Raw genomic sequence first — 23,388 nt, forward strand, 5'->3', positions numbered from 1 at the left:
TGCAGCAGCAACAAGCCGTGATTCCATTGGATGAGATGAGGATTGTAGACGTGTTCTGATTGGTCGGCTGCAAAAGACGCTCTTCTAGTTACAGTCTGTGGTTCTAAACTTGTGATGACATTGAAAATATGTTAATTCAATTACAGTATATACACACATATATATATATATATATATATATATATATACATATATATATATATATATATATATATATATATATATATATATATATATATGTCTATATATATACATATATATAGACATATATATATATATATATATACATATATATATATATATATATATATATATATATATATATATATATATATGTATATATATATATATATATATATATATATATATATACTCTATTAGATTACATTATATTCAAAGTTGTTTCTTATATATACTGTACCAGTAATCTAGTGATTGTATTCAACTAGATTACATTATATTCAAAGTTGTTTCTTATACTCTGCTCGCCTCATGTTTGTGATTAGGATTAGGGATAAAGAATTAGAAACACTTTGAATATAATCTAGTCCAGTTTAAGAACACGTTTAACTTTACCTCAATATTTATAAAAAAAATATAAAAAAAAAAAAAGAATATATATATATATTTGTGATATATATGTATATATATAACACGTTAACTTTGACCTCAATATATAAAAAAAATAATAATATATATATATATATATATATATTATATATACATATATATACATATATATTTATATAATATATATATATATATATATATATATATGTATATATACTGTACCAGTAATCTAGTGATTGTATTCAACTAGATTACATTATATTCAAAGTTGTTTCTTATACTCTGCTCGCCTCATGTTTGTGATTAGGATTAGGGATAAATAATTAGAAACACTTTGAATATAATCTAGTCCAGTTTAAGAACACGTTTAACTTTGACCTCAATATTTAAAAAATATATATATATATATATATATATATATATATATATACAGTACCAGTCAAAAGTTTGGACACACCTTCTCATTCAACTACTTTGAAAAATCCAAAATATAAAACATATTCTGGTTTGTTGAGCATTTGTTTGTTTACCACATAATTCCATATGTGTTCCTTCATAGTTTGGATGTCTTCAATATTAATCTACAATGTAGAAAAAAATAAAAATAAAGAAGGTTTGTCCAAACTTTTGACTGGCACTGTATATATCTATATATTTCTTTTTAAATATTGAGGTCAAAGTTAAACGTGTTCTTAAACTAGATTAGATTATATTCAAAGTGTTTCTAATTCTTTATCCATAATCCTAATCACAAACATGAGGTGAGCAGAGTATTAGAAACAACTTTGAATATAATGTAATCTAGTACAATACAATCACTAACTATGACCTCAATGCTTAAACACAATAAATGAACATGAAAGTGTCACATTACCTTAACATTATGAGCATCATAAAAGTACACTGTGACAGTTGTACTGGAGATTGGAGTTTGTAAATGTGGCCACTAGGTGTATAGTGTACCTAATTGCATGCAAATGGTATATGTGCTTGACACTATTCTATAACATAATTAAAGGGAACAAATCTTAACATTATAAATCCATCCACTAATGAAAGATGGAATTGAAAGCTGATATAGTAAGTTATATAAAAAAAAACTTCCTCACTCAGTAGATATTTGGGTCAATATACAGTTTGTCAGCATAGTCATCTATGTATTTCATATCTATGGATGGTAAAAACGGTTCATTAGTTTTAGATGTCTTCATTGTAAAGCCAAGATCAACTACGGTAATCTAATCAAATTATAAGCTTAAACCGCATTCCTATTCTTTAATATTTTATTGGTTTAATTAAGAGATCATTTTATTCTTGTCATAAAAATGTGGTTGTCTGTAGGCAAATAAACACATTAAACATGGCAGAAAAAAAAAAAGAAATGACAGCATGCATTAAGCATGAAAACTACATAGCAACAAATAAATGGAGCAAATTCAAAACAGCTTTCAAACTGATAAACAAGGTGAATATGCATTCAAAACATGACAGGCATTGTGCAACTCTTTCCAAGTATGAATCCTACGGCAAAATGTCTGGTACCTTAAAATATTCTATAAAATACAGCAGATATCTTGTTTCTCAATTCAACAGCCATTTTGACATCATCCATACAAAGATTTTGCAAGTTGTTAAAAGAGTGGGTTAATGGCATACTAGAACACATTTCAATTTAGGCTTTGCACATTAAAAAAAAGGAATTGGACCACATAGAAGCTGCGAACAAACCCCATCCTCCAATCTATCCAAGCACAACATGATCATGTTAAAAAAAAGAACATTTTTAATTATGTTTAAGCACGTTTCATTTAAGTTACTAATCTCAAAATGTTAATGTTTCATCATAGAATAAATGATTTTTATGAATAAATAAAGACATAAAAAGGAAAAAATAATAACAGCCGGTACGTACAGATCACAGTTGATGTCTACTGTGCTGCATTCAGTGAACGTGACAAAGTGAGTGCTGTCCACTGCTTGAATGAGGTCACATTAAGAAGATGGGAAAAGAAATATCACCATGAGACTTCAGTGCATTTACTGGCTGCTCTTGAACCGTACTCAGACATACAGAGAAGTTGGAGCAGAGGCTGCAAAGTTGACATTCAAAAAACAGTTCCTTCTGTTGATGGCAACGTCTGTCCTCATCAAAGTTTAAGTCACATCTTAAATGGTGAAAAAAAAAAAAAAAAAAAAAAAAAAAAAAAAAGGAAAAAAAAATAAGAAACCAGAACTTCTATGGAGTTTTACTCAGACCCCCGTGGGGGCGAGGCGGCTGATGAAGGCGATGCTGCTGAGGCACATCTTCCTGAAGAAGGCGGGGCAGGCAGGCTTCATGATAAAGTGCTCCAGAAGAATTCGCAGCTCTGTGAACAAGGTGCTGGGGTGGAAACAGATTTGGTAAGGTCATTCTAAGGTTTTACATCTCTGAATAGGAGACCACAAAAAGTTTACAGCATTTGTTAATTTCTAATCAAATTATGGTGCATATCTTTGAACGAAGTTCTCCGACCAGCTGCAGCAGCTTCTAATACCACACAACACTCTAATTACGCTGATTGACACTATATTAATATGTTTCTTCACACATATAAAGCACATGTAGTCTGACTAATACTGGATTTGACGGGACATACAGTGCGCTCTCATTTACAAAACAACATAACTGCAACACCGTTTCTGAATTGCCTCAAACATATCTGCTATTTCTGTACTGAAAATTCTCTTTGGCCTGAATACGCCGATACTGCTATACGGTATAGAAGTTGAGCGAAATGATCGCTCCCATGCATTCAAGGTTAAGACATTCCGATGGCCATTCATTTTGGTGTTTTTCATTTAATTTTGGTTTGCAATATAAATACCGTATTTTCCGCACTATAAGGCGCACTTAAAAGCCTTTAATTTTCTCAAAAAACGACAGTGCGCCTTATAATCCGGAGCGCTTTATATATGGATTAATTCTGGTTGTGCTTACTGACCTCGAAGCGATTTTGTGTGGTACACGGCGCTCTGTCAAAATGTTTTAGTACGACTTTGGTAAACTACAAAGCCGCACCGCAGCAGCATTACGGCTACCGTAGTCAGGAGCGTCGCGGAGTAATACATACTGTGCTTCACCACAATATCACAGTGTGTGTGTGTATAAGGACCCCAAAATTAAATTTAAAATTGATTTAGCGGTTTCAGACTGAACAGGGTTGGGAGTTATTGTGAATACGCTCATTAACGTTTGAACAATGTTGAGAGTTATTGTGAACACGTTTAATAAAGTTTGACTGACTGACTGTTTTGTTTCGCTTAATGCGCCTTATAGTCCGGTGCGCCTTATATATGAAAAAAGATTGAAAATAGACCATTCATTGACAGTGCGCCTTATAATCCAGTGCGCCCTATAGTGCGGAAAATACGGTATATCGATAATGAACCAGCAGCCAAACATTTTTAGAATTATACGAAACTCTCAGGATTTCTTAACCCCTGATTCTGCAATAATAACTATCTTGTTGTCGACTATCATCCACATATATACCAGTACTTTGTGACAAATGATTGTATAAATCATCTTACCGGCAGTATGGGTTTCTTCTGGATGTGTAGCGGAGGGTGAGGAACCGGTAGTAAATGAAAGGCAGCAGCAAGCTTCCCTGGCCACTGTCAAAAAGAAAGTGAAAACTGAGATTACAAAGCTGTAGCTTGTTCAATGCTTTATTCATAAACTAGAACATTAATGATGAACATTATAACCTCGGTACTTTTCAATATTAATCTAAACTGCAAAACAAAGCTAATGGACCACCTGTATAACCTAATGTAATCCAAAAGAATGACTATCTGGTGTCTTTGTAACACTGTAGGTTGCCATGAAAATTTGCATATGAAAATGACGAGTCCGACTATCATCGAAGCCGACATGCACGGCTAGTTGAGAAACAATTAATAGAACTGATTATGTGGTTTATTTGCTAACTGGGATTGCATTTTCGTGCACTTCTAGATACAAATCTAGAAGGCATATGTAGTGTGTCCTTTACGGTGTTTGACAACAAGGAAAACTGGTCAGTTTTGTTTGTCATAATCTCTCACAAGTATTTTTGGAAACACAAGATCGGTAAACTGATGGTTGAATGAGCAGAAAACTGTCTAAGAACACAATCGGTACTTCTACCATAATGTCATCCAGGCGCAGAGTGGAAAATAATTTGATTACATTCTAATGCAATAAATAAAATATATAACAGTTAGGATCTGCAACATCTCGACAACCAAAAAATAACAAAAGAAAGAAACACTTTTTACACGTGAACTTACCTGAAGAGCATAAAAGCAGTGGCTGGCATCAAGAAGATCTCATTGCAGGCGATGAACTTCAGGATGTTCTGCTGATTGGATGAGAGTTTGTCCAGGAGGTTTCTGATGAACATCAGGCTGCTGGGGCCCAGAGACTGCAAAGAAAGATCAGAACATCAGAAGCTGAGTCTTCACACAGTGTGGCAGTTAGTCTAAGTTTTTAGTGAGGCACAGAGTTTACATGAAATACTAATACAGAAAAGTTAAAATGTTAAAGGTTAACACATTATCGACCAAACGCTTTGTTAGATTTTAAAATCCCAGTGAAATATCAAAAACGCACATCACCGTTTGTGGATTGTAGTAGCTGACAGAGTAATATGGACAGAGATAGGATGAGATGTGTGTTTGGATGCAAGTGGGGAAAAAACACATTTAATTTCCAATCTTTGCCAATTTTCAACTGGCTCTGTGTCACTGCTGTGCTGTGTGATTTTATATGCAGATGAACTGAGAGATGGAGGGAGGCTGTGTGCTGTTCATCTGAATGTACTGCCAGCGGTGCAGTGACACAGAGCCGGATGAAAATCTGCCAAGTTTCCCTCTCAGCTCTCTCTCATCCTCCTCCTTCATCTAACAACAGGTGAAGGAGGTGTGTGTGTGTGTGTGTGTGTGTGTGTGTGTGTGTGTGTGTGTGTGTGTGTGTGTGTGTGTGTGTGTGTGTGTGTGTGTGTGTGTGTGTGTTTGTCTTTGTCTTAAATTGAAATATGTCACAGTACAGGAGCTAACAGACGCTCAAACTTCAGTTTCACTGAGACTTTTTGGTTGATTAAAAACAGCATTTGGGTGGTGGTCAGATTCCACTTGGGGTTAACCGTTTATAAAACAGGCTTTCTGTCATACATTTTATACTAACAGCATTAAAAATGTCAGAGCAGGTGACTGCTGCCTCATACTCACATCAAGGACTTTCTTTGTGTAGGTGGTTGCATGAAGCAAAGAGAAGAGAAAGACTGGGAAGATACTCACTGGACACAAGTGTTAAGGATCAACAAAATGATTATGTGCAGTTATAATTCATATATATTTTGATACTTAAATGTTTTTATGATCGAAATCATGGGATCATCATGAAACTAATCATAACCCCTGAATGCATGAACAAAAGTATAATTTTAGAATCACAGACATACAGCACACACATTGGTCTTTTCCCAATATTTGTAGGTGAAAGGATACTTGTGATGGGGTAGGAGTTGACCAGGATGAGCGAGTAGAGCAGGTAATGGCAGCTATCCTCCTGAAGAGCCTGGGCCAGGAAAGCTCTGCTCAGCTGAAAGCGTGGTAGCCGTTGATGCAAGCGGAGGGCACTGGTGAGGGCGTTCGCTAACAAGGCTCGCTGATAGAAGTTTGCTGCTGCATAGGGTCTGAAATACACAAGAAGTCACAAATATTCTGACATCAATTCAGCCTGGGAGAAAGGAGGGTAGGGTGAAATCAGAGTGTTGATGACGTGCACCGTCACTGATCGTACTCACCCCAGAATTGGTAGAATAAACATTACGGAGCAGTAGACTGTGAAGAGTCGTGAAAGCCACATTGCAGTTTCCAGCTTGTTACTCATTAAAAATTGCTGTGGGGAACAAAGAAAAAATATATTCAGAAAGGTTTTGAGCTCATAAAAGTTGAAGAATACTGCGATGCAAAAAGTTGAACCTGTGGCATCACGATATATAATATCATGAATGAAGTGTGTCCCGTGTTTACTGTGCTAGTGATTATGGAAAAATGCTGGATGACATGACAAGATGGGGCTGCTGTTTTGCTCAGATCTTCCCTTGTGCTCTCTACTCAAAAAATGTAATTCAATCTAGCAGTTAATTTTACCGCCCTATTATCTAGAGACAGGAGACAAGGTGCAGCGTTATTGTTTTACTAACAGAGGACCAAGTAAATGAGAAAATATTCACATTAGAAAAGACGGCACCCTTGAATTTTTTGCCATTCAAGCTTGAAAAATGCCTTAAAAATAAAGCGATTATCGAAACGGTTGCCGATTGTTTTTCTCAAGATTGACATACCGCGGCAGCTTTAAAAAATATATATCAGGAACATTAGTAACTATACTACACTAATGCTGTGTTAGATAAAAAATTAAAAATCCTTTTAGATAAGATGACGCTGTGTTTTTGTAAATGGAGGACACAATAACAAAGAATTACTGCACGTTATAACGCACTGCCTTGAAATGAATACCCTCTTTGTGAAACTCCTTATGTTTAATGTATGATGTAGATGGTTCTGTTAAACTCTGCATACTGAGGTTTTTGCAACATTTGGATGACTCTGTGTATTGGTTAGGGTCTATTTCCTCAGAAACTTCATGAAGACATGACACAAATGTTTGTGTAGGCTGAGTAGTATTCCTTATGACGAGTATCTTTGTATGCAGGTTCAGCAGAGGTGTAAGCGTGTGGATCAAACAGTCTACTTACCAGCGGCCCTAGCTGGGGAGGAGGGCTTTGTTGGTTTGTGTCAGCCATCTTTGGGAGTGTGGGTTGCTCTATTGGGCAAAAAAGTTACATCATGAAGCAATCGCACAAGTCATACCAAGAGGAGTCACAAGTTACTACTTAACACATTTCTTAGGCTGCTGCAACTAAAGATTGTTTGCTTTGTCAATTAGTCAGACGACTAGCTTTCTGTCAGTACACATTTAAATAAGGGGCATATTCTATTTTATTGTTTTCCTGACAAACAGTCCAAATCCTTAAGATATCACTTTATCACTATTACACCTGACAAAGAAAAGCACCAAGAATCTAGGATGAGATCATGTTTGGCTTCTTCAAAATAGTTTGCAATTACTTTTCTGTCAGTAAACAAATCATATACATATATATATATTTGTATTATTGTCACAAGTAAATCTAAACAGGCTGTATTTACTAAACCATCTGTATTTATATAAAGTAACTTATTAACTGTCCTCTATTCATTCCAGCACTCTTTGCACTCTTTGTGCACTCTGTATACCCAGTTTAGTAACAGTTTGACTTGTTTGTTGTTGTTCCTTTGTTGTTTTAAAAGGTTATATATATCCAATATATAAACTTTTACTGGTACAAACATATATATATATATATATGTATATATATATATATATAATATATAAACTTTTGACTGGTACTGTATGTATATATTTGTATATATATATATATATATAAACCATCTGTATTTATATAAACTTTTGACTGGTACTGTATATATATATATAACAGTTTGACTTTTAGGTTCTGTACTTTCCATTTATGCCAATTTCTACTTTTACTCCATTAAGTTAACTTCTGAGTATATATATATATATATATAGTACTTTAAACTTCACTATAATAATGTGACAGCTTTAACAACAGCCTTTCTACTAACATGTTGTAACCAGAACACATGAGTTACATATAAAGGACTATTAACATGTTGTAAACAGAACACATGAGTTACATATAAAGGACTATTAACATGTAAACAGAACACATGAGCTACATATAAAGGACTATTAACATGTTGTAAACAGAACACATGAGTAATATAAAGGACTATTAACATGTAAACAGAACACATGAGCTACATATAAAGGACTATTAACATGTAAACAGAACACATGAGCTACATATAAATTAACATGGACTATTAACATGTAACATGTAAACAGAACACATGAGCTACATATAAAGGACTATTAACATGTAAACAGAACACATGAGCTACATATAAAGGACTATTAACATGTAACCAGAACACATGAGTTACATATAAAGGACTATTAACATGTAAACAGAACACATGAGCTACATATAAAGGACTATTAACATATAAAGGACTACTAACATGTATATAAACTTTTGACTGGTACTGTATATATATATATATATATATATATATATATATATATATATATATAAAGACACATGTACAGTACTTTTATGTTCTGTACTTTCCATTCATGCCAATTTATACTTTTACTCCATTAAGTTAATATATATATATATATATATATATATATATATATATATATATATATATATATATATAGTACTTTAAACTTTACAATAATAATGTGACAGCTTTAACAACAGCCTTTCTATTAACATGTAAACAGAACACATGAGTTACATGTAAAGGACTATTAACATGTTGTAACCAGAACATATGAGTTACATATAAAGGACTATTAACATATAAACAGAACACATGAGTTTAACATATAAAGGACTATTAACATATAAAGGACTATTAACATGTAAAGGACTATTAACATATAAAGGACTATTAACATGTAAACAGAACACATGAGTTACATATAAAGGACTATTAACATGTAAAGGACTATTAACATATAAAGGACTATTAACATATAAAGGACATATAAAGTTAACATATAAAGGACTATTAACATGTAAACAGAACACATGAGTTACTGTTAGCATGTTGACAGAGGAGGCTAGTGGTGCTAGCTCGGCTAAGCTAGCCCCACTAGCCTGCTCTGGTTCGCCTCAGAGGAGCCCCACTAGCCTGAGATGAATGAATGGAGGACGTGGCCCCTCCACCCAGACGTGTACGCGCTCAGACCCACGTGTGTACACAGTCAGTGAGGTCTCATTGATGCTAACGTGGCGCCGGCTAGCGTTAGCATGCGGCTCTAGAACCTTCTCCGTTACCATCGTTACTAGCATGGGAAGCTAACGCGGCTAACGTTAGCTTCCCCATGCTAGCTAGCGTGTTTAAACGAGATCTCGCGGGCTTTGGACAGTTACAGTTACAGTTACGGTTGTGACAGATGTGCGGGCAGCTTACCGGCCTCGTAGCGTAGATAAACAGGTAGGTAGCAGGCTAGCTTCGGACAGGCTGCTTGCTTGCTCACCAGGCTGAATGAGTGGATGATCAGCTGACCTTCGGGGAGCGAGAAGGGAAACGGAAGGGCCTCTCGCGAGATTTGAGAACGAGAGTTCCTTGGATCGTCGGGCAACAGTTCCCTCTAGCGGCAAAACAGATGAACTGCAACAAGACTGCTGACAAACAATCTAATTATTTATTATTTTAATTTATTATTGCCTTATTTATTATTGCCTTATTGCCTGAATTTATTTACAATTATATAAAAATGTTATTATTTGTGTTTTTTGCTGTCATGCAGATGCTAAATTATATATATATATATATATATATATATATATATATATATATATATTTTTATATATATATACATACTTTATTTTTATATATACTGTACATTTTTATTTTTATTTTTATTTTTATTTTTTCTTATTTTTTTAATTTTTTTTTCAATTTATTTTTCAATTTATTTTCTTTATTTTTATTTTCAATTTTAGTTTTTATTGTATAATATGTTGTATCTGTTTCTATGTAGTTGAGCTGCTGCAACACCCAAAATTCCCCCATGGGGATCAATAAAGGAATATAATAATAAATTAAGTGGAGATTGTTCATTTCAATATAGCACATACAATAGATATACATTTTGCTATGAGGCAAATTAGGGACATTAGGCATAATTGGGCATAATAGTAATGAAACAAATTCGGAAGCGGTTTGAAGTGAATTCGCGACAATAGTCTACAAGGGGAGATAATTATACAAATTACAGTTTAATATACAGTACCAGTCAAAAGTTTGGACACACCTTCTCATTCAATGGGTTTTCTTTATTTCTATTTTTATTTTTTTCTACAGTGTCGATTAATATTGAAGACATCCAAACTATGAAGGAACACATATGGAATTATGTGGTAAACAAACAAATGCTCAATAAACCAGAATATGTTTTATATTTTACATTCCTCAAAGTAGTTGAATGAGAAGGTGAGTCCAAACTTTTGACTGGTACTGTATGTCATTTGTTTGTATTATTGTCACAAGTAAATCTAAACAGGCTGTATTTACTAAACCATCTGTATTTATATAAAGTAACTTATTAACTGTCCTCTATTCATTCCAGCACTGTTTGCACATTTGCACTTTTTGTGAACTCTGTATACCCAGTTTAGTAACAGTTTGACTTGTTTGTTGTTTTAAAAGGTTATGCGTAGCTATGTTTTTTAGTTTATGTTTGCTTGTCTCTGCTTAGTTTTGTTGACACTGTTTTAGATGTATTTCAATGTGTATCTTCCTGTATTGTTTGTGAGCACACCGAGAGCATCTGGATACCAGAGTCAAATTCATTGTATGCCGTAACATACTTGGCCAATAAAGCTGGTTCTAAATCTGATTAATGAGGTATGGATGTGCTCAAAATGATTAAATATGTCATTTAGTCTAGTGAATTATTTTATTTTCTTCTCAATTGCATCGTTTTAAAAAGAGACAAGAATCAAATGTAAAGAATAACAGTGTAGACAAACAATTCAAAAGCACAACACACTGATTAGTTCCTCGTTTCAGAAAACAACACAAGTGGGATTCAGAACTTAAACCAAATCCATAAACTATCCACAGCAGACATCTAGAATGTGTCTTTACTTTTTCTAATCTCTATTTATTTTTTAGAATATATATACGAATGTATATATATTGTGTTCATGTTTTTCTTATACAATGTGCTGAATAGAACGACCTGCGATTTAAAGATATGTGGTAGAGTTTGGATTGTTTCTTTAAATTATAAAAATGGAAACTTAAAAAAAAGAATCTAGACACTTCTTTCAGGGATCACATAACAAGACAGTATTACATCCTCATTAGCTTTATCTATGGTGATATTCCACTACAAGTAAAGGTATTGTTATGAACTACAGAGCTTCATTTAAGTCATTGTGTTCAGTATCTCATGTGCATCACATCTAAAGATGCATGAGAAAGGAAAAAAATGGGCACAGACCACATTTTAGACAAAAACACTGACTCCTCTTCTATATTATGTTATTATTATGTATTATGTTAGAAATGAAGATTAACAGGTTTTTGTCCAATATCCAAAATGATGTCATGCCTCTATGCTCGATATAAATGTAATTCTGCAGGCTACCACAAGAGGGCGCTCTCGACCAGACCACCATGCTCCTGCAGGTCGGCCTGCAGCCTGCGTCGGATGATTATTTTTGCTTTAAGTGCACCTTATTTGGTCGCAACATGTTTTAAAATCTTACATCTGACTGCTGCTGTAGTGCATTTATATATATATACCAGCAGATTATTGGCACGAGTGTCGCAGGATGATGTGTTTGCTGCAGATGCCATTTGAAAATATAGGCAGTGTAAGCACTGTAGAATCTAATTATTTCTTTGCAAAACCTAATTAGGCATTAAAAAAGGTTAACGCCAGCGCCTGAAACGTTTTTGTTTAATAATCCCATTACTGACGGCTCATCATGTATAAAATGGTGCAGGAGGACACTAAGTTTCCACTTGTTAAAGGGAATCTCTGAGAAATAGTCGCAGATTTTTTGACACTATCTGCGATTGGGAATTAGGGTTTGTAATTAAACTGCGGAGCCTCAACCCAGCACACAGAGTAAGTAAGGCTGCATGCATCTTCTATGTTTACCTGGTGATTCAGAAACAGTGTCTCTATTTCATGTTGGATTGTTGTTGTGTTGTTGTTGTTGTTGTTGTTGTTGTTGTTGTTGTTCTTTATGCATCGGGCTTTATAGAAGTCGTCAAACAGGTGTAGGATGGAGCTTGATGATTCTTTGTTTTTTTAAAGCGTCAGCTCCTCTCGGACCATTACAAGTCACTAGAGAGATCAAGGTGAGAATTTAAATGAGACAACATTTATTTATTTTTTTTTTTTTTGCACGAGTTTTAATTCGACCGAGCTTCTGAGGAAGAACAAAAGACATGTTCAGAGAGAGAAATGTGTCCAGGAATATTAAATAATGCATATGTATAGCAGGTATGATATTAAAGAATGGTAGCTGAGGAGCGTCAGAGACACACAACGTATAGACATGAAGGAATATAATACTATATAATATTAGTCCTTCTGATATGCATTTGCTTTTTAAGGAAATAGAATATAATCCTGTTTTTGTTTTTCTGAAAATGAAACTAAATATTTGGATTCGGACGGCTATACATCCTTTAATAAAATAATGTACCTTTTATCGAAAGGGTAACCCACTTGTGGTAAATTGTTTTCTGGTTTTATTTCAGACATCATTTTCAGAATTTCCTCTTTTCTCGGTCAGGTTTTGCAACATAGAAATGTTTTACTGCATCTCATAGAATGAATATATAGCTTTTAAAAATACAATAAATAAAGAGCATAATCGAAAACAAAATAAAAAGCATGATCACGAGTTATTTCCGAATAATACCTGGGAAAAAATGAAACGGAATCGAAGTCAGATAATGACATTGCATTAATAATGTGGGCTTATGTGTTTTTTCATTTATTATGATTGTGATTATGATGACTATGTTATCACAAGTATTAGTAATATCATAATATTTAATGGAAATATTGAAGACTGCTACTAGTATAAATACAGCACAAATATAATATTACTATAATAGTAATAATAATAATTATTTTTATTATGCTATCATAATTATTCGAATAATATAATATTTATTGGAAATATTGAAGACTGCTACTAGTATAAATACAGCACAAATATAATATTACTATAATAGTAATAATAATAGTTATTTTTATTATGCTATCATAATTATTCGAATAATATAATATTTAATGGAAATATTGAAGACGGCAAAAATACTCCCTGTGCAATAATAATAGGCCTAATAATAAATCAATATTTTCTATACAAAGGGATCATCACTTTCTCTACCTGAACGGAAACATCTTCAACCTGCTCTCACTTTATTCCTACATTTTATTTAATCCCTTCCTTCAAAGCTCTCAGGAGAAAGAAAGAAAGAAAGAAAGAAAGAAAGAAAGAAAGAAAGAAAGAAAGAAAGAAAGAAAGAAAGAAAGAAAGAAAGAAAGAATAGAGTCTGAGTGACAGACCAAAGTGAAGGCTTTCTAAAAGGAGTAAACCTTCGTGTATACTCAGAGGAATGCGCTTGTAATCTGTGTCTCTGGCTCCATTCGGCCCAAAACCAACAGGGTGTGGTAGAAGGGATGGAGAGACGACGGGAAGAAAGAGCTGGTGTGATGGGGAGGAAAAGAAGGACACGGTGCATTTCCCTCAAACTGGTTAAAGAAACAATACAGCGAGTTATCAACAGGCTTCTCCGCCTTTTATCTCTTTGTTGTCTGAGCTGAGAAGGCGTTTCACACGATTAATGCAGGATGGGAATGCACTTCCCTGTAAAGGTCTCTAAACGTTATAGTTGCATTGCTTTGCTGTGATGTAAATACAAAATAAAACACAAAGAAACATGTTAAATCTCTTATAATGTAGGCCTACAAAAAAGAAATAAATGAAATACTTGCTCTATGTGAATAGCTTCCATTTGATGCTCACCTTTTGCTTTGATGTTTTTTTTCCTGTGTTGTTTTTTTTATAGCAAAGAAGCAACAATTTGCAAAACAGTAAAACCTCTAACATGATATCTCCTCTTACATGTGATATGTTCTGCAGGATGGAGGTTAAGGCTCTTGCTTAATGTCTGCAGCTCATTCGTTTGGTTGTTTATTTGAAATATTCCTTTTTATTTGGGAAGATCACCACCAGTTTGTTTGACACAAATATGTTTGCCTTCAATATTTGCAACAAAAAAAAAGAAAAGCAGGGCGTTGCTTCTATCAGAGGATGTGAAGCTTCAGAGGCTCGAGCTAAACGAACATGCTCCTTTAATTCAGATCATGCAGCATTTTTCAAAATGGTTCACTTTGCCCTCCTGCTTCAACCATTTATACTGTCACTTATGCCTAAATGATAAAAAAAATAAACATGTTGAATCTTGGCATTTGTCCATCTTGTGGTAGATTGACATCCAAAACCCCCACATCTTCATTTGAGCAGAACATAACACTTTATTTGAGGAGATCATCCATGTTTTCTTGCAGGGTTTGTTTTTTGCAGAGACCAGATTCAGGCTCTACTCTCGGCCTCTTAGCTTTCATCAGAAGCTTTTTATTTTTTTTTCCTTGCATGCAAGACATCCATTTTATAAACAAGGCTGTGGTCTATGGAGCGTCTGATGCTGCTACATTTCCTCCCTTTCTCCATTCAAGGTCTTCACTGTGAGCTTTTTATAGACTCAGAACTCCTTTTATATTTTTCTCTTGTCTCTGCATGTGTAGAAAAAGATGAAAACCTACAGTGAAATCTTGTTTCTGATTTATGCAAATTACCTCAGAAGTGAAATCATGAAAAAGGAAAATGAACTTTCTGCAGGTTTTGGGATGTAAAGAGTTAAATATTAACACCTCCCTTTACAGGAGAAGTGTGCACAAACATTGTGTATATATTTTTATCTTAAATGCATGTTCAGGAAAGATCAGTCTTTTGTTTATTTTTAAATGATTTCATATTTTAAAAATAATATTACAAAATATTAGAATTAATATAATAGAATATAAATAATAAATGTAATCAATATTCCTAGAGGGGTCTGCATAATGATTTTTTTTTTGTTTTGTTTGTTTTTTGGTGTAAAAACAGCATTTTCTTTAAGGGCTGGAAGGAATCTGATGTCCACAATGAGCCTTGATCCAAAACCTATTGACATAGAAAGCAAAGAGAATCCACCAGAAAGCTGACTTTCCCCTTTTTTGGGAGTAAAGCTATGTTTGTTTCTGGGTTGAATGGGGGTCCATAATGGAAGCGATGGCATCAGGATTGTCACCACAAATGGTCTGGGCGTTTTGCAAGGCTGCTTGACAGAGCCCATTATGTCATTGGTCACGTCCCTCCACTCCTTGCTCGCTCGGGTCCTGAATGGGAGTGAATTAATCAAACTGTTTGAGAGGGATCAGCCAACTTAATGCACTTTGTGTCAAAGTCTACAGCGATCCGAGACCCCCGGCCTCCACTCATATACCTGCATCTGAACATGTCCACGTTTGAGCTGCAACCAGACTGAAAAACACTCAGAACCGAAGTGATTGTGACTTTTTATTCAATGGATCTTTAAAAAACATCTCCCAAATGATCACTTTAACGTTCCTGCAGGGACCTGTGGTGTTTCAATAGTGAGTTTACACTGAAATGAATATGTGGCAGTTCCCATCCTTTGATATATGGGACAAATAGTTCACTAATAGCTTTAATAGTGTGCTTTTTTATCATCTTTAGAGGACTTTGAAGGACATCTAGAAACAACATAACACTAGGCTGCTGACTTCACATCAATGTAAACTGACTATTGAAAAGGTGGCATTATAATCATGCAATTATCCTGATTTAATTCATCCCAAATAATTGATGAATGTCCAACCAATAGCAGCCCATTTTTAAATCAAATATTTGTATCCTACAGAGAGTTTTTGTGTCTGAGGATGTACACATTTTCTTTTGATGAGTACTGCTTAGGGAAATAGAGTGACATCTATAATTGGATGTCACTCATAATTTGGGATAATTTGTGTGGAAATTCACCCTTGAGGATCTTGGAGGTCAGCAGCAGACACCACCTGGAAAACAAACAGAAAAGCCTCTTTAGAAAGTGTTAAAAATTGATTTATATGTGCTTAAAAATGTACATATATATGTGTTTTTTTTATATTAATCAATGCACAGTAACCGTCATCTTTGTTTTTCAGGAGGGAAAATGGGTCCAACTGGTCCAAAGTCGAGCTTTTGTAACGTTATTGCTTCATCAAACACAATCAAAAGGCGAATTAATCAAAGCACTCCTCGTCACGGCACGTATGCACCAGCATTGTTGTGGCTGTAATGGATGGCTTTAAAATTTTGACGTTATTATTTCCCGTCATTTCTGGAAAACAAATTGAACATTTATTGCATATATATTAAAAATTACACAGTCGTCGAGAGAGGCTGATGTCTGTTTTATTGAGGCGCAGGGAGAGGTGAGGTCTCCCCGGATCAATTTCCCTGTCTTGTTACTCCCGCAAGAGGATGTTTGGAAAATGCCTGCACCGCTAAATTGATTCAGAAACGAATTCATAACTTGGGGGGTTTAAGCAATTTTGTGGCGCCCCAGTTTTTTTTTTCTTTCTTCTATCTTTTGTTTTGTCTTTGATTGCTTTAAGCTGCAAAAGTTTTATATCATTCTGCTTCTCATTGAAACCGCTTTATTCTCAGTTCTGCTGCCCTAAGTCATAACAACAAAAAAAAGAAAAAAAAAAAAGCATTTAATACACTGGGTTTTGGGTGGCTTCACAAACATAGCCATTAAGCAGTCACAATGCTTTTATTGTGCACTTGATCTGAAAATAGAGGCTGGTCTGACTGCAGGGTCCAGACGAACCTATGGAAAAGGCCTTGTCTTTGTCCGCCTGTGCGGAGATGAATGGCCCGTGTCAACCAGATGATTAGTTTGCACTATTAAATTGTCAAAAAGGAAGGATTTTTCCCTAATAGTGCCTTTTCGCAAAGAATTATGGAATTCAGAGTTGTTTGCGACTGCCGGGGGAACTTGCAGGGCTTCGCAGGGGCCGAGGTTGAAGGTCAGACAGAGTCCAGTGGGGCCTCGGAGACAAATGTGGGCCTATTTCCTACAAGATGGGGGAGATTAATTGTATCAGAAGAAGGATAGCCATGTAGTAATGTGATTCAACAAGCTGAGGTGGGATAATCAGTGAGTGGTCAGTGCATCCAAGAGGATTCGGGTAAGAAATCCGTGCGTAATTACGCACCAAAAGCGTGCCAGTTACCAAACCAAAGAGCACCACTGAGCAGATATCACATTTCTTTTTTTGTTTTTTAATGATCTTAGTTTTGATTTGTTTTGGACCTTTTGATATCTACCACCTTTTGATATCTACCACCTTTTGATATCTACCACCTTTTGATATCTACCACCTTTTGATATCTGCTCTTATTGGGAACCAGCCTTTTCCATTTAGCGCCAGATCTCTCCCCGCACATGAGCCGTCTCTCTCCGCATGTCACCTCCCACCCACCTCCCTCCTTCTCTGCTCAACCTCTATTCTAGTGCCAACGTTTTGTGTTAAATGTTAACAACTTGGCCCGATCCATTTAATCGCCAACAAAAAAAATCAGTGTTGACTCGAACACTCGCCTCCTTTGTGCCCATTGTGCGCCTGCCCTCACTTGAAGATTTATGTATTTTTGATATTAAATTCCTTCTGTCATCAAGACTGCTCTCTTGTTTACTTTTCTTGACCCCTTGACCTCGCTCCCCAAACTTTCCCATATTTAACGCGGGACCCACACCCACACCCATCCATCCACCCATCCATCCATCCATCCACCACCCTAAGCCCGACTTCTTCTGCTCCACAGCTGAATGCTGTGTGGCTCCTTTTGTTGGCATGTTTGCACTGTTCTTGAACTTCAGTGCGCTGCCCTGTCCCCGTCCTGTACTTTGAACCCTCCTGAAAACAACGCAGCATTGTTCTCAAACCCATATTTCCATTCCAACATTATTCTGGGCCACTGTTTGGCTAATACTGGCTGTCATATTTTTGGTCTATGTGATGGATATCTGGTTCTTAATGTCCCCTAAACTGTTCCAGCTCCAAATCAACCCAACCTTCACTAGATTTCTTTGCTTCAGTCACAATCCATCCATTGTGGACGCAGTTGACGGATACCTTGGCCATATATGACGTCCATGTCGCCTATACAAGCCTCCCTCTGCTGCCCAGCTTGCTAATTAGTTAAACAAACGCTCATACTAATGATCCTCTGGCCTGGTGAGCTCTGGGGTTTTTGTTCACCGACTTTGCCCCAGCATTTTCCTGCTGGAAACTTGGCCCCGCTGACCTGAGCTACCACGGAGCTGTGGAGACGGCCGGGCCGACCCTGTCCGGAGTCCAACCCCCCAGGGGCCAAAGGGCAGGGTCCGAGGCCCGGGAATGCCACCACCAGCTGCTAGCGGTGACACCGTTTACAAAAGGGGGCTTGGTGAGCAATGCTTCTATGGGCTGTCAGTGTTGTGACAGAGCTGGATTGACATTTATTTACTCTCTCATAGGACCGAAAACTGCCAGTTTGCTTTAAATAGTGAGCCACCAAGTTTAGGGTGCTCTGAATATCTCTGAGCTGCTGCTAGTGGGTTAATCTTTCCAATAGGGCACCCTTTAGAAGAGCTTATAAACTATAAAAGCTTAATTAATGATCGTGAAATTGTTTTTTAATGCTTTATAAATCAGTCATAAGTATTTAAATTACAGTAATAAGGACACATTGTGGGTTTTATAAACTCTCTGTGACAGTTTGACCACATGTGCTGCTGATCTGGACCAAAATCCAACTATTAACCTCTTATTAACACTGAATGTATTTATACTTAAAGTATAAACACAACCTGGCAGGATATGTTCTTATGATGGAAGGCATAACTGAGCAACATAGTGTCAGGTCTGAGGATGACCTGGACCAAAACACAATTATCAATCTCTTATAAACACTTACAACTGCAAACCCGACGGTTAAAATACTTGATTAATGATTTATCGACATGCATAACTGCAGACTTGATGGATCATTAGAATCAAAAAGCATTTAGAAATGTATCCATACCAAAAATTAAGGACAATAACACCATCCAAAGGGATTCTTCCCAACCTGGCAACCCAAAACTTAGTCTTATTAATGTCATATAACATAAATTAACTGTTGACTATTTTAAACCTTTTGTGAAGGCTGCCTTGTTCAATATTATAAAAAGAATATAGTCATATCTTCATGTTTTGTTTATAAATGTTGGTGCTCCATTCACTCATGCTCAGGTGTTTTAAGGCAATAGTCAGAAATATATTAATAAGTCATTAAGAAAGGGTTTAAAACAAGTAAGTGTTAATAAAAGCTTAATAAGTGGGTTTTTGTGCAGATCATCTGCTGCTCTTTTCTGAAAATAAACTGTTTAACGGCCAAAAGAATGTTTAACAACCTGCAAAATCCAAATTTTCTCTGGTCCTTGAGTTTTATTTGATCTCTAAAGCATTATGAAATGCATAATTAATAGTTAATAAAGCCATTATTACAAGATAAAAGCCATTTATAAGTGGTAATAATGCTCCTAAAATGTGAAAATATTTGTGTTTATTCACAATAATCTGAATAATTACAATATTTGTTTTTCTTAACGCTTTAGGTAAACTGTGATAACCTCAAAACAATTAGTAATAATGTGTTGTTGATATCCATGCGGTCACAGCAGGGGGTTTGAAGGCTTTATTTTATAAACTAAATCCTCAACAACAACAACAACAACAACAACAACAACAATAACATGACAATAAAAACCTGTGCAATATATTACACATTACACTGTGCAATAATAGTTAAAAAAGTTAATAAATACAATATTTCAGTTATTGTTGTTTTTCTACTGTTGCTTATTTATAATACTTATAATACTTGTTTTTTTAAATTATTTTCATTTTTTTTATTTGTCTTTTTTTTATTTTTTATCTTGTCTTTCTTCTACTATGTCTCTTATCTTATCTTATCTATGCTATCCTGCAAACTAAATCCTTTTATAAATTTTCATTAAATCTCAACAACATAACAACAACAACAATCTTATCTCTATGTTCACAACAATAACATGACAATAAAAACCTGTGCAATATTTTTTATTTGTCTTCTTCTACACATTACACTGTGCAATAATAGTTAAAAAAGTTAAAATTATTATATTTTTTTGTCTGTCTGTAAATACAATATTTCAGTTATTTTTTTTTCTAATTATTTTATAATTATTTTTATCTTTACTTGTCTTCTTCTACTATGTCTCTCTCTTATCTTATCTTATCTTATCTTATCTCTATGTTCATATATCCCAATCCTCCTGAATCCAAAACCTTTTTTTTAATTATTATTTTCATTATTTTTTATCTTGTCTTCTTCTACTATGTCTCTCTCTTATCTTATCTTATCTTATCTTATCTTATCTCTATGTTCATATGTCCCAATCCTCCTGAATCCAAAACCTTTTTTTTTAAATTATTTTCATTATTTTTTTTATCTTGTCTTCTTCTACTATGTCTCTCTCTTATCTTATCTTATCTTATCTCTATGTTCATATATCCCAATCCTCCTGAATCCAAAACCTTTTTTTTTTTTTTTATTATTTTCATTATTTTTTATCTTGTCTTCTTCTACTATGTCTCTCTTATCTTATCTTATCTTATCTTATCTTATCTTATCTTCATCTTGTCTTCTTCTACTATGTCTATGTTCATATATCCCAATCCTCCTGAATCCAAAACCTTTTTTTTTAATTATTATTTTCATTATTTTTTATCTTGTCTTCTTCTACTATGTCTCTCTCTTATCTTATCTTATCTTATCTTATCTTATCTCTATGTTCATATATCCCAATCCTCCTGAATCCAAAACCTTTTTTTTTTTATTATTTTCATTATTTTTTATCTTGTCTTCTTCTACTATGTCTCTCTCTTATCTTATCTTATCTCTATGTTCATATGTCCCAATCCTCCTGAATCCAAAACCTTTTTTTTTTTTTATTTTATTATTTTCATTATTTTTTATCTTGTCTTCTTCTACTATGTCTCTCTCTTATCTTATCTTATCTTATCTATCTTTATATATATGTTCATATGTCCCAATCCTCCTGAATCCAAAACCTTTTTTTTTTTTATTATTTTCATTATTTTTTATCTTGTCTTCTTCTACTATGTCTCTCTCTTATCTTATCTTATCTTATCTTATCTCTATGTTCATATATCCCAATCCTCCTGAATCCAAAACCTTTTTTTTTTTATTATTTTCATTATTTTTTATCTTGTCTTCTTCTACTATGTCTCTCTCTTATCTTATCTTATCTTATCTTATCTTAAAAAGTTAAAATAGGTTTTTTTGTCCCAATCTCCTAAATCCAAAACAATTATTTTCATTATTGTTTATTTTTTCTTCTACTGTTTTTTTATCTTTTTATCTTATCTTATTTATAATATATGTCTTATAATCCAAAACTTTTTTTTTATTTTCATTATTTTCATTATTTTTTATCTTATCTTCTTCTCCTATGTCTCTTATCTTATCTTATCTTATCTTATCTTATCTTATCTCCATATATCCCAATCCTCCTGAACCCAAAACCTTTTTTTCCCCCCTCTCCTCACACTGCAGCGCCTCTCAGTTAACACCGCGGCCCCATTACACTCACTGTTATCCGGACACAATGTTGGTCCTCTCCCCGGCCCCCGCGTCTGTGCGCTCCGAGGAGGTCTCGACAGAAATTGATACTAATTGCGGGGACTGTACACTGCTGGCTGCTGGAGAGCCTGCAGGCAGCTTTGGAGGACCTGCTTGTCACCGCCTAATTGACAAGGGCTTGTCTGTCCTGGGAGCAGCTGGTCCTAAGCACTGGTGCACACAATCCCAATCCTGACACGGCCTCCACCCGCCTGGAGGAGTTTTGAGGGGTGGAGGGGTGGTGGGGGTGGTGGAAACACCGTTAAATGGGAGAGATTTATTGAATCTCTCCTTTAAGGGTGACACTGTATTAAGTACGCAATATATAGGCTTATTTATGGGAGCCACACTCCTGGTATTAATAACAGAAGGTGCCAATTAGGGCCAGACAGGTGACATTTTTCTTATAATTTCTTTTGTGGAAACTTTGGTAGATTTATTTCAAATCATCAAGACATTTTAAATGCAAATTAATATGACTGACTTACACAAAGAAAAACACATTTTTTACACAGTTTTATATCATAATGTATACAGATCTGAATGGCTTGTGTCATGACTTGACTTGGAATTAAAAAGTCTTAGACATAAATTGAGACTTCAGGATTGAATTGAGAAAAAAAAACCTGTGTATATCTCCTTAATGGATGCATGAACAAGCAGAAATTAAAAGAACAAACAGTTTCTTTTGTGGAAACTTTGGTAGATTTATTTCAAATCATCAAGACATTTTAAATGCAAATTAATATGACTGACTTACACAAGGCTTTGCAAAGAAAAAACACATGGTATTTATGAAAATACAATATTTTAAAGCTCATTTTAGTTTTAATAAATAAACAGAAATTCTGCATTTTTAGTCCATTTGAGATTTGCAGGTTGTTTTAATGCTTCATGTCTGTTTCAATCAATTGGGAAATGAAATAAGTGCAACGTATGCAGGGTCTTGATTCGTAACAGACACAGAATAACTTCTCATCCTTATGAATCACTGCAAACGAGACAAGGGGTAAATAAATAAAAAAAAAGCTCTGAGACCTGATCTGGAATCAGCTTTAAGGGATTCTTGCTTCTTATGTGAGCTACATGACGCACAATGAGGCTAAATGCGCAAATGGGATGAATGCAGGAGGGGGATGTGTTGCGAGAAACACAAATAACATCAACTCTCACAGTAAAAAATAATCAATTCACTATTCTGGTCTTTATGGCTGAATGCATCAAGACGTGGGGGGGAAAAAAAACAGCAAAGCAAGTATTGTTTTCGTCTGCAAGTGGGAAA

At 34.8% G+C, this 23,388-nt stretch overlaps 1 protein-coding gene across 1 annotated transcript; it reads right to left on the reverse strand.

The window, feature by feature from the left end:
- Positions 1 to 1,854: 1,854 nt before the first annotated feature.
- Positions 1,855 to 9,813, reverse strand: tmem33 (transmembrane protein 33). The gene is made up of 8 exons (XM_054597788.1): positions 9,715 to 9,813; positions 7,356 to 7,423; positions 6,399 to 6,493; positions 6,100 to 6,287; positions 5,821 to 5,888; positions 4,882 to 5,015; positions 4,141 to 4,224; positions 1,855 to 2,950 (listed from the first exon to the last, which is right to left on the reverse strand). The coding sequence occupies exons 2-8, from the start codon at positions 7,401 to 7,403 to the stop codon at positions 2,821 to 2,823; spliced, it is 747 nt and encodes a 248-aa protein (XP_054453763.1). The 5' UTR covers positions 7,404 to 7,423; positions 9,715 to 9,813; the 3' UTR covers positions 1,855 to 2,820.
- Between the last annotated feature and the right edge of the window lie 13,575 nt (positions 9,814 to 23,388).

The sequence above is a fragment of the Anoplopoma fimbria genome, chromosome 4 (genome assembly GCF_027596085.1).
Source record: "Anoplopoma fimbria isolate UVic2021 breed Golden Eagle Sablefish chromosome 4, Afim_UVic_2022, whole genome shotgun sequence".
NCBI lineage: Eukaryota > Metazoa > Chordata > Actinopteri > Perciformes > Anoplopomatidae > Anoplopoma > Anoplopoma fimbria.